The sequence below is a fragment of the Canis lupus genome, chromosome 14 (assembly GCF_011100685.1).
Source record: "Canis lupus familiaris isolate Mischka breed German Shepherd chromosome 14, alternate assembly UU_Cfam_GSD_1.0, whole genome shotgun sequence".
Lineage (NCBI taxonomy): Eukaryota > Metazoa > Chordata > Mammalia > Carnivora > Canidae > Canis > Canis lupus.
Window position 1 is genome coordinate 52,681,934 of NC_049235.1, and position 16,742 is coordinate 52,698,675.

The window sequence follows — 16,742 nt, forward strand, 5'->3', positions numbered from 1 at the left end:
AGGGAAGGCTTTCAGGATGACCAACAAAACCCTTCCTGCTCCCCTGAAATGTCACTCTATCCAGACTTTGTAATTCGTTTTATTTCAGTGAAACAATGTGATGTGCTATAATAAGAATTCAATCTGTTGTGGTATTATTGCCTGCGAATATTCATCAGACTCATAAGCTTAGACACGATTAGGTCTGTCTTCAGAGCCTTTCAGACTCCCTTTTCCTATTAACTTATCCCTGATGTGGTATTTACTCTTTAGAAATGCCTTTTTATTTCATAGACTTAAAATAGCTGTTTGTATTATTCATCCCACGGTGCCATTTATTTCGTCAGCAGGAATCACGACCTTTGTTTTGTGGTTTTTCTTCTATTACTTTGATGGGTGCATGAGACTGAGTCTTTGGGCTCCTGAGGGCAATGTGGGGTGAGAAGCCTTGGTCTTGTGGCCCCTCATTTTCCCTTCTGGGGGCATCTACTCACAAATGAATTTATTAAAATCCCTTATACTACAATAACCTGGAAAATCTTAATTTTATGGCATACCCCTTACAGTGAGGAAGCACCTACAATTTTAAATCTGTACAATGATGATGAGGAAACAGAAAATGCATTTTTCATTTGCCATCTTTTAAAGTGAATGCAGTGTAACTGTATCTGAATTTCTCAGAAATAATGCTCACTAGTAGTTTTCAAATAATATAGAAATTTAAAGTGAAAGCAATATAAATTTAGAAGCATGCAATTCTTTTTAAAAGCAAAATCAATAGAGAAATGTCGGAATTGGTCATAGTCATTCAAAACAGTCACTTGAATCTCTTGACCCAAAAAGCATTGCTTATTATTGCTGATGTGTTTGGCATTGATGTGATGGAGTCAGGCTAATATTAGCCTTTAGCCCTTTTATGAAAGGATGGCAGGTGAATTGTGGAATGGAGAGGTCGAGCTAGTCCTAGAGAAATAACAGCTGTTGATAAATTTTTTCTGCTTTCCAAAGAGGCTAGTTTCTCCCTCATCTTACTCCCACTGCAGTGTTGGCTTGTTCAAGTTTCAAAATGAAAACTCACTTGACTGCCGAGTAGGACCAAAGCCACCAGTGGATCACTCTCAGCCTTCCCAGCCCATTGTGCTATAACACCATTCTCAGTGAATTCATTCCAGCCACAGGTCTGTTCTTCTCCTAGGCTTGTCCAGCACTTCCCATATTTATGGAAAAGGTGGCTTTGGGGTAGATATTTCTAAGGCAAAAAAAGAAACCCATGCTGTCCTCCATTTTGTGGCAGCTGTCCTTGCAACTTAAAAACCAATGCTAATCAAATCAGTAATAATTCATTTCTTTCCTACTAAGTATAGAATATACCAAAATCACACATTCATGATAGATGAATATTCTTGCTATATTGCTGAAACTTGACTTTTACCAGGAAGCCTGGGGAGCTGGCCAGCAAAATGACTTCACTGAATCACTGCCCAGAAATCATATACCCCCTGTTGGGAACTGCTATAAGCTCAGAAGTTAATGGTCTCATTCCCCCAGCAGTGCCTGTTATCTATGAAATGCCATTTTATGATAGAACTGATCTTTTGCTGAAGTTAAGGTACCTAGAATTCAATGCTTTCTAGTAGGATGGGAGCATTTGCTTTCCTGATTTGGGAAATAAGCTGCTTCAGGTATGAATCTGTGGGATGATTTCATTTTCTTTAATCATTAACATTTAAAAGTAAGGGTGAAAACATTAGTTATGGCAATACTTTTTAAGTGGGTAAAATTTTTTCTGGAGTTGAGATAATCAATTTTCCAGATTAGCAAAACATGTATAAAAACTACATATTTATTAAAAAGTGGTCTATATGAAACAGATACTGTGTTTTATTCACTATTATATCTTTGTATCAAATATCTACAGTGGAACATAGTAGGTGGTGCATAAGTATTTGTTAATGAATGAGTAAATGAATGAGTTCTCTTGAAAACTGACATATAATTAAAACATTCTTTTTTATGATGCCTTCTTAAGAAATAAACTACAAGCCACGTTTGGTTAGCTGAAAAGAGAAAGACATAACTTTAAGTCATTCTGAGTTAGCAAAATAAGGGGTTATAATTATTTGTCTCTGATTTTTAGAATTATTTAACTCTCAAAAGAACTTTTAAACTAAAGGTTTCAGTTTTTTTTAAGTATGAGCTGTAGAAATGGGTTATGTAGACATATGCCAAATTTTTCTTTTTCCTAAATAATTATAAACCAAAAATTTTGTCATTCAGTTTTATTTATCACTGATAAATACCCAGAGCATTAATTTCTCTGAGAAACGAATGATATTTAAAGGCTCTCTTACTCCCATGTCCAACTGACACATAAATTGTCCTCATTTATTTTGACTTAAAATAACTATGATCATGATAGCAATAATTTAACAAAATAGGTGCCCTCATACACCACATTCAACAACATTTCTGTTATTGTTAAGAGCCTATTATACATTTGAAATGAAACAAAATTATCCTAAAGTATACTTGAATATACATTAAACATTCAGTTGCTATTAGGTTAACATTCTTAGCACATAAAAAATAGAAATAAAATTATGGGGTTATATTCTTAGTGGTAGTTCAGAAAGATTTATAATCACTGTATTTGAATAATCTGATAAAAATTAGGTTACTCTAGGATATTTTACAAATTTATTTTAATTATTGAGGAAGTGTACCAATGTTAAAACAGTATTTATTTGTACTTGATAAACCTAACTCTTGTTTTTGATCCTATTCTGAGTGATGTAAAATGCATTAGATTAGTGTATTTTTTAAAAAAAATTTCACTACACTTTAACTAATTTCCAAATGATGTTTTTAAAGTTGTGATGAGTTATCTATCAGATTCTAATTTAAGTCCTTACTGAAGCATAGATTAAGAGATATTCTTGATTAATACAATATGCTCCACTGTAAATATTGTCATGTGAAGAATATTCCAAAACAAAAATGTCTTCAAAAATTTGCAGATATAGGGACGCCTGGGTGGCTCAGTTGGTTAAGTGTCTGCCTTTGGCTTGGATCAAGATCACAGGGTCCTGGGATGGAACACCCCCCCCCCCCCCCCCCCCGCGTAAGGCTACCTACTTAGCAGGGAGTCTGCTTCTCCCTGTTCCTCTCCCTCTGTGCAACACTCCCAACTCCTGTGCATACGCACCATGCTTTCTCTCAAATAAATAAAATCTTTAAAAATATGTGCAGACATAGGTTCAATATTGCTTAGCATGTTTATATTAAAATTGTGAAGCTATACAAATAAAACATTACATAGCCTTCTGGTCATATGACCAATTGTGTGAAACTGATCACAAGGAAGACAAGTAAGAAAGTGTGAATAGATCAAAATTCATCACCACTAAAGACAACTTTAAAGTTCATTGACTTTTAGAAGATTAGTAGTATATTATTCGTTTACAAAGGAAAGGGCAAGATGATCTAGATTTTGATTATAGATTCTCTCTCTCTCTCTCTTCTTATTTTGGAAATAACATTTGAATTAACATTTCAACTTGGACCAGGACAAAGAGATTTCTAATAAAAAAATTTCTAAAATTACTATTTTTGCTTTTCTATTTTTTTATATAAATAATATTTCTACTTTTTAAGCATTTTATTTTTGCATATTAGTAATATAGGATTCTTTATAGGGGTAGAAAATAGGTAGATCACAAAGCCCATGAGCTTACAATCTTACTAGATAAATCTGAAGCGGTCAGAGAACACTGTTATCTCAAGTAAAACCACACAGAGATGAAATATAATTGAGATATGCAGAGAATTGAGAAATTAATATGGGTCAGAGTGATCAAAGGTGAAACTTGAGTGGACCTATGGATTGACTTGGATAGCCTGCAGTGGAAGTATGTGCCTGTATATTGGGAGAGGTGTCTGTGTGTGTATTTATGTGGCATTGATAAGGAATGGAAAAATGGAAAAGAATGAGAAAAATATGGATAGGTGAGAACATTGCTGTATCATGAAAAGTCTTAATTAAGACCTTTGAATTTGATCCTACGTACACAATAGAGAGACACTGCAGGCTCTTAAACAGTGGGGCCAATTTCTAGACCACTTAAAATATTAGCCCCATTCTTTCTTCCTATTACTTTCAAACTTTTTAAACCTTCCTACTAATGAAATTTCTTTCTGGTATCACTTGTTTCCATCACGGAAACCACCTTACCATTCCCTCTCATTTCTTTATGTGGCTTCCCTTTGGTCATTACATACATGTGTCCTGCTACATCTTGATTTCTGCTACTAATGAAGAAACGTATTTAGTTGTTTTCTGTCTACAGAAACATCTAAGAAGGAAGTTAAGTCTGTGATTTCCTTTATATTTCTTCTCTCTACATTATAATGAACACTATAGTTGATCATTATTATCAATAAAAGTATAGTTTTAGTTGGCTGAAAATAGAATAGTTCTTAGTTGAATATTATGTATGAAGATGCTTTATCATGTGCATACAATTTAAGTTTGTCTTAAAATTACAACAGAAAGCAAATAGTTTTCAGCAAAACTCAGTATACAAGAAAATGTCTTTCTCTCTCATTTTTTCTTCTTGAAAATGACATTATCTCATGCCCATGATGAAAATACAAAGCACTAGAGCTCTGGCACTGTAGAAAATGCTCAAGACCTTCCAGGCATAATAAATAATAACACCACTGAGAAGAACACAGGTTCTTTCTGCATCAGGGAACTGAGTGGCATCATATCTAAAAGCACTGATGCAATAATTGTACAGAATTCCCAATGCACTGTGAGTGTATCAGGGCCACGTAGACACAGGAACATTTGTTTCCTTGAATTGTAAATTCTAGGATGCATGAATATTTTCCCCACATCACCAACCAAACTCTTTATCAGTAGCTAAAAATTTACTACCATATTAAGGATATTATTTTTTCTAGTTCATGCTCTTAAAAGTCAACAAGCCACCAGACTCAAAATATATTTTAAAAGGGTGTTTTATGGTAACTAGTTTTATTGCTGCAAATCAGAAATTATAAATAAAAAATGCACCATTAATTATAGCCATTTAAATCTAAGCGTAGGGTGTGATTAACAATAATAGGAAAACACTTTTGTACTGGGTGGAATTTAAAAACCAATGTCTTCATGCTCATAAGGCATAACAAAAACAACTCTAAAAAGAAAACTAGATTTGTGTTCATTTTGCAAGTCTTTAAAACCTCAGCCAAACCAGATTCAATAACAAGATTTATTAAGCACCCAGTACAACTCCTAGTACACAGTAGGTGCTTCTTAAATACCTATTCAAAGATGGATCATTCTATAATTGCCAACTGTGGAGATACTAAAATATCTTCCAAAATTTTATGTTTCATATATTTGCTACAGGAACTTGAAATAAATTCGGTGCCCTCTGGAAAAAAAAAAAATCCATGAATTATTTATAATTGAGAATAGAACATAAAAAGGAATAATACGGCACAAATATCTATAATTTGATCATTTGAAATGGAAGTGGAGCATCAAGTATGTCTTATTAAAATTAAAAGTGCTATTACGAAGTTAGCACATGAATAAAGCAAGAGCCCAGTGAAAAAGTACTTTAATATGCTATAGATATTCTCTAGTGTTGATGTCAACAAGCTGGGATCAGGTTGGGTCCACACTGCTTAGGTAAGATCCTAGTTAGTTGAAATATTGTACACAGGAAGTGGCTCTCAGTGGACCAGTGTCAGCCGTGGGGAAGCTATGTTTGTTAGAAATAACCATGTCATTAATGTCCTTAGGGCATCAGCGACCCAGATGGACAAACCATAGATTTTTCCAAGCTGGAGAAATTTTAGAGATCAACCCCTTCATTATACAGTTGAGGGAACTAAGAGGTCAAGTGAATTGACAGCAGCCTGTAGCTGGTCAGCAGCTTGGCTCCTGACACCCAGGCTGGCACCTTTTTTTCATGCTACACAGGATAATTAAATAAAAACTGTGTTTACTGAGACTACAAACACCACCAAACTGGAGTGGGGGGATGACAGCAGCTGTCGCTTTAGTAGATGAAATCACTTTGGTACAATTACTGGTAAAGAAAGAGGTCAGATAAAAAGACTAGAGCTCAATTGGGATGAATGGGGGCAGGGGGTTCAAATAGGCAAAGCAACAGCTTTAAAAAAAAATGCAGTGAAGATGGCCAGGTGTGTAAACCACTGAGTATGAGTCTATAGTTAGAGAAGTGTGAGGACCATGTGGATGCATGAATGCCAGGCAAACAGGATTTATGAGGAACTCCTGCCATTGTAGAGCTATGAATGCAGAGGCTACAGAAGCCCCTGGAAGGATTGCAGAGTAGGGAAATATATGTCCATAGTTGGAAAATGGCTGGGAATGGTGATCCTGAAAGGTGGATCTTTAAAGGGAGATTTGACAGGAAGCCTCCACAAAAGGCTCTTGCTCAGCCCAATTGTCCACTAGAAAACCTCTCCTTACGTAGACTGGGATAAAACCGATTTAGGACTGAAGAATATGAGCCAGATCTAGGAGAAATTCTCCACGCAGCATGAATTGTGTAGCCCACTTTGAAAATTTGAGTGACGCAATTTGAGCAACGTCCTTCTAAAGAGTCGTTTGAAAGATTAGATGGATTTTCCTATTTTCGCAATAATATGACCTCTGAAAGCAAGCGACTGCTGTTCTTGGCTGCCTTTAAATTCTTGGTGGGTAAGTGGGGAGAAGGGCAAGGTAAAACTACAGCCTGAGGCTGCAGCTCTGTGTCCATGTCACTTCAGCTCCCGTTGGTCAATCTCTAACTTTCCCAGTTATTGTGTGAAAATCAACAGCAGCAGCAGCAGCAGCAGCAACAATAGCCAAACCTTTATTGAATGCTCGCTCAGGCCTGGGTACCACGCGAAGTGCTTTGCGTCCGTGTTTGCGTATTATTAATCTATGTAAGTTGCTCAACTTCTCTGGGCTTCAGTTTCTTTGTTTGTAAAGTACAGATAATAATAGCATCTACTCATTGTGATAACCAAATGAGTTAATATACGAAAGGCGTTTAGAACAAACTTTGGCACCTAATAAGTACTTAATAATGGTTAATATTATTTTAGCCATTGTTTTAAAGATTTTATTCTTAAGTAATCTCTATACCCAATGGGAGGCTTGAATTCACAACTCTGAGATCAAGAGTCTCGCTCTCCACCGATTGAGCCAGACGGGCACCCCTGTTTTATATACTTTATTATACTATCTCATTTAATCTTTAAGCAATTCTTATAAAGTGATAGTTGCTACTACTTACCACCCTCACCCCTGCCACGGCAGATAAACAAATTGAGACTCAAAGTGCCTAATGAACTTGTTCAAAATCATAAAGCTAGTAAAGGGCAGAAAAAGGACTTAAACTTTCAAGTCTTGTGCTTTTTAACCTCTGCACCACATTGGCCCTCCCCTTGCAGAGTCCTGAGCTCCAGCCACACAACATGAAACTTCTCTAATGCGTGAATTCCTATGTGGAACACATCGGGAGCTTTAGATTCTCTTTGACTTTTGCTCATCTTATTATTTCCTCTGTCTGAAATGGCTTTCCCAACTTTGTCAGGCGGATGAAATTAAAATGATCCTTCAAGACTGAGTTCAATTGCCACCTTTTCTGTCTCACCTTCCTTCTGCCATCTTCACAGAGTTAATTGCTTGTCGGTGTTTCTTTAACGCTAATCTCTCACAGCACTTATCACATTGTCTCATAATTTGTTTGTATCTCTGCTGCTAGATGGTGAACTATGAGAGAGCCAGTAAAAAGTAAAATTTATTTAACATGCCAGACTCTCTCCTAAGGGCTTCACAATAACCCCAGGAAGTTTGTACTATCATCTCCTTTTTCTTGATGAAGCCTAGAAAAGTTAAGTAACTTGGCCAAGATCATATATGCAATAGGCATACAATAAACGATTGTTGAATTGAATTATGTCTAACGAAAATGCTTACTAAAAATTACCCAAATTCCTCTTTACTCTGGAGAAAATGAATTCTCTCGATTCAATCTGCCACCGCTCCCGCTCATGAATGAGAAGTACACAAACCCTTCATCTACTCAGATTTTTGCTTTCTTAAAGTTGTGAAAAGAAACAATTAACTTTTAGCTAGTTGAAGCTTGACCGTCAATTCAGCTTTAAGGTTTTTTAATCTTATAATAACTTTTTTCCAAGTATTATAATAACTTACTTCCTCATCCCATGATCTTGAATACCCATATACGTTAGACGTTATTTTATTATCTATTCAAAACCCCATAAAGCAAGAGGAGCATTACAATATGTTTTGATATTTGTGTCAAGAATCTATTGTTTTCCAAACACACAGAGGGAAAAAAGAGGGACTGCCCTCTGCCTCGAAGCCAAGCTTGAAAACCTGTGTCATTTCGAGGATGATGTCGTCCAGTGGCACCAGAAGGAACGAGGGGCTGGTTGTGAATGTCAAGCGTGAATAATTCCAAACCCCAAACCACCTGTGGCTCCTTGAGGGCTTTTTCTACAATCACTCAGAGGTAAACACATTCTCTTTGCTTTCTTCTAGAGCTTTTATAGGACTCCAGCCCTTGTATAACTGTCTGATCTGGTGGGAGGAAAACTGGCTTTAAAAGCCTTTTAATCCTAAGGGTTTGAGCAACTAATGGACATCACCCCTTTGGCAAAAGATGATATAAAAGCTCCATCTCCATTTTAAAAACCAGGTCTTATTTATATAATCCTTTTATAAAGTTAAAGCCTCTTGGTCTTAATATATTTTTTAGAACTCGTTATGTTGCAGTATAAGGCAAACAGTTGGCCAAAAAAAAAAAAAAAAAAAAAACCCAAATCTTCCCTCTGTTGCTCAAGTTCTCAATAACCCTTTAACTTATTTGTTTGACTAATGGCAAAAAATAATCCGGTCGTCTACAAATGATATCTTAATTTTAACCACTATTTAGACTAATTATGAGCATATGCCTAAAAATGAAGCAATTCTATCATTTTAATATGGTGTAAAAAAGAGTCTCTGAGGGAATTGGGGAAGTCACAGAATACTAGCATGCGCAGATTTGAGACCAACAATAAAAAAAAAGTCAGCAATAAACAAGTATCCTAGTAGACCCTTCAATTTCCATTCAAAACATTTAGAAGAGAATATTAACAAACATGAAAATGATGTATTTTTACATAGGAAAACGAACTCACAAGGTTTTGGAATTGTAAATAACCCACAATTCTGGCAACCATCTACTTTAATTAATGTGTTTAACCAGTATTTGAAACATTAACATTTATCATCTTATTTTCTTTCTTTTCTTTTTAATATGGAATTAATATAAACTGGTTTTTGTTTGGATAACAATGTGGAATAAAATCTTAAAAAATGGAACAAAGTAAACTTATCTAATGGTGAATACACAGAAGTGAAGTTTTGGTTGTTTACAAACCGTCCTACAGTAACCCCCGTTGCAACACAACTCACTATTATTACATGGCTCAGCTGAAAAGAAATATGTCTCTATAACTGTAAAGATGCTTAATCCTATTTGCAATAGAAATACATTTTGGAGGCCAAACTTTTCAAATTATGGGGTTGGGGAGTTTCACAGTATCTACAACAAGGGGCATTGTCAACTTTGCAGTGGCGTGCTTTAGCAATAAAAGATATGTACCCTGTTCTGCAGATTATTCCCTCCCATCTTTGCTTGAGCACCATGGGAGAGACCGAGGAGCTGGCTTCTTAGTGCCTTCTTTGATGACACTTTACCCAGGCATTCTCATGCTACCTTATAAGGTGTGTGTATGTAAGGAAAGACACCTCCATGTTTCTTGAAGGAACTGAATTATCTCTCATGTGGAAGTGGACATTGAGGACATGGGGGGGGGGTCACTTTAACACTCAGATTTCACTGTTATTTTGTGTATAGCATTCACAACATGGGAACCCGGGTTCCCAAATGTAACATGGTGATTCGTCTAAATGAAGTGCGAGCAGAACAGCATGTTCCTTCTGAATTGAGGCAATATGATATATAAAAGATGCCGAGGAGTACTGGGAAAAGATGAGGGAAGGCACCGAAGGAAAAATGGAGAACAGTCCATTTATGGCCATTAATACCAAGTCCATCTTAGAAATGCTTACTATCTCAACACTTGTAACTCATTGCTACTACATATTTAATTGTCGTTCCCACCAGACTAAGAAATCTTCGTGAGAGACTGCTCTGTCTTGTTTTCCACTCTGCTCCCAGCACGAAACCTGGCACCCAATATCTATTTGTTTAATGAATAAATAAATAAACATTCAGGTAGCAGTCATGAAAGTAGAGGTAAATGGACAAGTGGCTATATCCACGTGTTAGCAATAACAAATCAGCTATCCTCTGAAAAATGCTGGTGCTGAAATCCAACCAGCTAATACTTGAAGAAGGTGATTCAGTCAGTAGTTTGTCTTACACATATTTTTTTTCTAATTACTATGGTTAATTTTAGGTTATTTATATGGGGCCTCTGTGGGAAACCAGGCAAGTTACTCACCTCCTTTGGCCTCAGTTAATATCTGCATAGGATTCCACAGTGACAGACTGAATGCCTACGTCCAGCCAGGCATCTCACAGAGAAATCCACTGTGCACCAAAGGAACCAGATGAGGTAGTATAGACACATCCATGCAAACATATCACCACTATTAAGGAAAACAATTTAAAGACTGTTCAGCTCAGATGTAATTAGTCCAGGAGGGACACATTATTATTGGTAATGGGTCTTTCTCACAGGGATGTTGGACTCACCAGTGGGGATATTTTCAGGGGTTGAAAATTAGTAACACTTTCAAGTTGAATTAGTTACCATTTTTAAATACTGAATTTTGGAATGGGTGCCAAAATAGATAATGTGATTGGGTCATTAAGACACGGAAGCAGACTTTTATATGATTGCTACCATTACTTATTGACTTACAAATGGCATTGATTAACTGGAGATGTATCTCACCCACTGCTTGCCTCTTGACCTGAAATGCCAAGTTAGTTGAAAATAGGCTTAAATAAAAGTCACTACAGTTCTGCATTACTCACTGATCACTTACCAAAGCTGTTGGAATCTGTTATTCCAAATAGCTAGGTGGAGTCAGGCAATCTCTCCTGGCTCCTGCTCTTGACTCAATTCTCCACCTTTATGCCTCAGTTTTCTTGTCTATGTTGTAGACATTGATCATACCTGATCTCCCTGGCTGCAAGACAATTGCTGATTGTTTCACTGATTGCTGGTGATATCTGAACCTCTAAGCAAAGTTCTCTATAATCATTGTAATTATGCCTCTCTTATAAATTTTTTTGAGTTGGAAACATAATGTTATCAGAATATCTTTTGATAACATTTCCATTATTGCATTTTGGATAATGATTTTAGTACCAACAAAGGGCCTTTATTGCTAGATTCAACTCCTATTGTACATTAAACTTTGTCTCAGATCCAATCAACTTTGGTATAAAGTAAAATGAGGTCAAACACAGTGCTCACTAAATCATGGCTTGAGCTGTCCTTATATGAGCAAAACTGAATAGTTGCATATATCATTGACACATTCCAGTGATTTATTTTTCCTTATTTATATTTATATTGATATTCTCTTTACAGAAGTACTGTAGCAATAAAGAATTCTGTTCCATTAGATTCCTAATCTTATTTTTCAAGTACCAAACCAAACAAAACAGAACAAAAACAGAAAACAAATGGAAACAATGAAAAACAAAGACAATAACTTTTCTGGTTCTTCATAATGTTATTAATCATTTCTCTTAGACGTTATATAGTTAGAACCCAAAATTTCTGCTATGCTCCAAAATAAAATGTGATATTAATATTAAAATTCCAAACCAATCAACTAAGTAGGTATAAATCTCTAAACATTACTGGCTTGTAAGAATAAATGGATAATTATGATAAGCTACCAAATAATGCTTTTGTAGATAGTATTATTTGTCAGTTTATCAGCTTTAATCTCCCTATCATTCGTGCATGTCCAGTTCCAAAATATAGTAGCTACAAAACTCAGAAAGTAAAACCACAATAGGCTAGTCTTCCTAGTTTGTGCTTGCCTCCCAGGTCAAAAGAAATTGTTAATTGCCAAAAATGTAAAATTTATTCCAAGAAAAGTAACAGGCTACACGGGTAAATTTTGGCAAATGCAACTTTATATTGAAATTCACACATCTGTATCTTAAAGAATGAGACTCACAGACTCTAATGTATTTCTAAAATACCAGAAATCATATTATAAGCTTTCACAAGTTAAAACTGAAATAATTTAAACGACCAATACACTGAATGTGCAGAAAGTATAAACAAGACTGTGCCTTCGGTAGAATAAATGCTTCACAAATTGTGCAGGATGTCATACTAAGGCTGTGGTCTCCCTTTGACAGCTGATTTAAAATATAAACATATCAACTGCCTGCTTCTTAGAACACACTAGAATGGGTAGCACACCTCAGATGAAAATCTCATTATCCCGGTGATGTGCACCTTAATTTTCAAATCATGTGAGGAAAAAGGAAAAAGAATATTAAATGATCGTCCATGCACTTCCAGATGCATGACCATGACCAGTTACTAATTCGATTTCCCTTGACTATTTGCTCCAATGCTAAATAAGATGAAAGATACTAGATAACCCTTTAAGGCAACATGTGTTTATTCTGCATTATTAGAACTGCTCATTATGACCAGTTGGTACCATTAATGTTGCCTCCCAGACCAATATCTAGCATTTGTAAAATATAAATGAATTGGAAAAACTTTATACCAAATCAACAAAAACCACATAATACAGTTCAATGCTAGCAATTTCACTAGTAGGTAAGGAAAGTGGTATTTAGAAATAGTAATGTATTAATACAAAAAAAAAGAGAGAGAGTAAACCCTAATTGGAACCAATAGACTGCTTTGGAATGCTCCCCAAAACTTACAAGGCGAATTTTTAAAAGTGTGATAATCCAATAATTCATGGCACGTCTTTAGTGGATTACAGTACTTTAAGTCCCCAAATATTTTAGTCTTTGCAAAACAATAATAGTATGAAATGTTTTAAAGTCTTCAAACTTCTAAAATTAGTTTTTATCAACACATTTACCTCATGTCAACTTAATTTATTAAGATGTCCAATGCTAATTGTTTTTTTGATGGTTTTTTTTTTCATAAGTAGTGATATACACAGCATTTAGCACTGATACTTAGCACCTGCTACTTTCATTATCTAGTTTTCAACCACATAAAGAAACTTAGGGCAGTGGTTCAAGTCCTTTCTTAATTACAAACCTTCGCCGGCAGTCAGCAGGATCACTCTGAGATTTAAAATAGGATTATAGGTGAACTATTGCAAAGACTGCAGAATGTTGCCCAAATCCTTATAACCGCTGATCCCATTCTTGATTTTCTTCTCAAGATATGGCTACAGGCCACGATTGCTTAGCAGAGAAGGTTAGTGTTTCACAAGGCTAAAGATTTCCAGATGCTCCTTCATATAACACAGTAAGGTTCCCTTGGTAACCTGGATTTTCTGCAGTAAAGGAGGGTTGTGCTGAAACAGCGCCTCAGCTCCCTGTTGGAGAAAATGCAGACAAAAGGATTGATTCCTGCTTGGGCAAAACTCATCCAGACAGCGGCTGTTAGAAATCCCCCTGGTACTACAGGCCCTCTTGCAAAAACTCTCCAATAACAGGCCACCAGGTATGGGCCCCACAAGGTTAGGAAGAGAAAAGTCATTATATAGAACATTCTGCTGATTCTTTTCTCCATTTTGAACTCATCTAGGACCAAGAGCCTTCTTCTGCCCGTGGTGTTTGCATTTTGCCTGATGCCCAGCAAGGTGGGTGGTGTGGGACCCCTTCCAAATCCTGCGAGCCAATTGGCGGCTGCCTGGCCACTGGCTCCAGGGCCATGAAAAGTCCAGTTCTGGCTGACTGCTGCTACAAACTGGACTGGCTTCATTTTCCTTCGGTCGTGGACAAAAAATATCAGCTTGAGGTAGACAAGCTGTGTGGCTAGGAGGATGAGAGCAAGGAGCAGCATAAATCCTAAGGAATCATTAGCCCTGAAGGAGCGGTGTTGGAAGGTACATTGATCTTCCTCCCTAATGAATGAGTAAGTGCCCACATCTAAAACTGGGGGGAATGCCATGGCCACAGACAGAGTCCACACCATGCAGATGACAGCCAGACACGTCCAAAAGGTCAGCCTCTTTGTATAGAAGCGGTGATGGGCGATAGCTAAGTATCTGGTGACGCTGATGCAGAAGAGCATGAAAGCAGTGTGGAAACAGGACAAAACCCCCAGAAAGGCAATCACTTTGCAAGTCAGAGTCCCGTAAGTCCAGGTAGAGCCATTTTTGACAGAGTTGAATACAAATGGGAAACAAATTGCAGATCTGAGGATATCTGAACAGCAAAGATCCAACAGGAAGTAGTAAGGTGCTCTATGCAAGGTCTTATCTTTCACTAGCAAAATGGAGATCAGAAGGTTGCCCACCACGCTGACTCCTATTATGAAACCCAAGGAAGTCAGTTTCAGAAAGGCTGTTAGAGGAGAAAGATTTTGTAAAATGTTGTCAGCTGCATGGCTATAGTTCGCCATAGATGGATGGAGGATAAAGATACAGCCTCAGTCAAGTCTCATGATCTAGATATAAGAACAAGGAAAAGATAGATCCATACATTTTACTGAAAATGTAATCCACAAAGAGAATTGATGCGATCTGCAGTCATGCTTCCTCTTTTCTTCCATTTGATTTGCCATCAGAATATCTGGAAAAAAAATGAGCTATCAGTTCTTGAGTTAACAAGTAATGATGTCAGGCAGTGCTAACATAAAGCTGTTCATTTGTGGGGAAGCAAATAAAGTTTTAATTTTCAATAATATTATTTGCTTTAGTTAAGTCTTTTTTGTGTGAGATTTCAGAAAATTGGCTGGTTTAGTTTTCTGAACTAGATGAATTGAAAAAGGATCCCTATTATGGAGAACATAAATTTGTTTGGGTACCTTTAGGACAGAAGGAATAAAATGTTCCACGCTCATAAAATATTCCAGTCCAGGAATTAATCACTAATGTTACAAAGGAATCTACAAGATTGCTAATAGGAGACAGAGATGACTACCCACATTTATTGGAGTTCTGTTAGTATTTGTCAGTGTTTTACAGGCAGCTTTGCTGCTGCTGCTATGGATCCAAAGAGCCCTTGCAAAATATGTCTTTTAACTCAAGTGCCACTATTCATGCTGCATATCATAAGAGGAGTATTTGTTGATTCTTCTTAAAGCATAATTTCAACATTAGACTTCGCAATGAATAGGAACTTATCCAGGATTTGATGTGATTTAATCTTTTGTCTTGCCCTCCCCACCCTCCCCCGCCCGCGCCCCCCCCCCCATTCTTTGGTAAATCTTTTCTCTTTTAAACCCACATGATTATTAAAAAAAAAAAAAGGTTAATGTAAATATTGGCCAGGGATACACACCCAGAGGAATAATGAATGCACTTCCATTTGTAAACCTTGGCTGCCTGGATTCAAATGAATCTAACATGAACCTGTATTTCTTGGGCAATTAAGCCTTTCCTATTGACACTGATCATCTTTGTTGCAAATCGCAAGTGGCTTCGTTTTAAAACAAAATGCACACTGTCTCTTGGGTGCCCGAGAGCCACACCAGGAAAATCGGCTTCCTCTGTTATTCCCAGGAAGCATGTTTCCTCTGCCACTTCTCACTAGCCCGGAATATGCTGATGGAGGAAGCCCATGCAAAACTGCGTTCGATGATTTTAATTTCCCCACCGGTACATCCCCGGGTAAATACCGATCACATCATGCAACATTACGAAACCTGAAATCCGCCACCCCTGGATTTATAATGTGGGGCGGAGGAGGGGGAGGGGGAGAGAGAGCCATGCATTACATACGCGAAGATGGGGAGAGAGATTGCTTCTGTGCTGCAAGGGGGAACAGTTCCCGGCGATTCGCAGCAGCCTGCTATGCCTCAGTCTTGCAACGCTTTGCAGAAATGGAGCTCTCAAGAAGCCCTACCGAAGATGCATTGTCTGAATGCACTTCCATTATGCAGTTTTATTGTGCAAAAAAAAAAAAAAAAAAAAAAAAAAAGCCACCAAAAAAAAAAAAAAAAAACACACAACCAAAAAAAAAAAAAAAAACCCTCAGGGAGGGCTCGGTGCCGAGGAAGGAACCTGCAGTTTCATCAACCCTGTGCGCCCCCCTCCCCCCCAAACTTAACCGAGAGTATATCCTCCTACCTGTTGGTGCTGGATATCCCGACAGACTAGAGCTGCTTCTTTCTATAAATTGCTGATTTTTTTTTTTGCCTTAGTGCCTTGACTGAGCATCCAGGCAGGGCTCGGCGGCGCCTGCGCGCTGGAGCCTCCTTGAGCTCCCGCCGCGTCCTCCCCTGTCGCAGCGGCACCGTCTCCCCCAGTAACGCAGGGGCCGCGGCGGCGGCGGCGGCGGCGGCGGCGGCGGCGGCGGCGGCGGGACCCGCTTCAGCCTCGGCGGGCGGCGGGAGCCTCGGCGCGTGTCCGGAGCTGACTGCGTTGATTGCACGTCCCGTGCTGTCGAACCGGCACAATTAGGCTTTTGTCCCCTTGCGGCTGCTTCTGAACTTTTGCCTCCGCACGTTGGAAGCGGGGGCTTGCAGCCGCAGGCTCAGGACCTCAGGCCCCTCCTCGC

General features: G+C 37.8%; 1 protein-coding gene across 2 annotated transcripts; it reads right to left on the reverse strand.

Annotated features, from left to right (window-relative positions):
* Positions 1–11,774: 11,774 nt before the first annotated feature.
* Positions 11,775–16,478, reverse strand: GPR85 (G protein-coupled receptor 85). 2 transcript variants are annotated; one of them, XM_038557396.1, is made up of 3 exons: positions 16,313–16,478; positions 15,965–16,084; positions 11,775–14,813 (listed from the first exon to the last, which is right to left on the reverse strand). In XM_038557396.1, the coding sequence occupies exon 3, from the start codon at positions 14,641–14,643 to the stop codon at positions 13,531–13,533; it is 1,113 nt and encodes a 370-aa protein (XP_038413324.1). In that variant the 5' UTR covers positions 14,644–14,813; positions 15,965–16,084; positions 16,313–16,478; the 3' UTR covers positions 11,775–13,530. The 2 variants fall into 2 exon arrangements, with proteins under 2 accessions (XP_038413324.1, XP_038413323.1); XM_038557395.1 differs by lacking the exon at positions 15,965–16,084.
* Positions 16,479–16,742: the final 264 nt, after the last annotated feature.

What these genes read in the sequence shown, in the direction of transcription:
- GPR85 (XM_038557395.1), bottom strand. Translation starts at nt 14,643, where the DNA reads ATGGCGAACTATAGCCATGCAGCTGACAACATTTTACAAAATCTTTCT.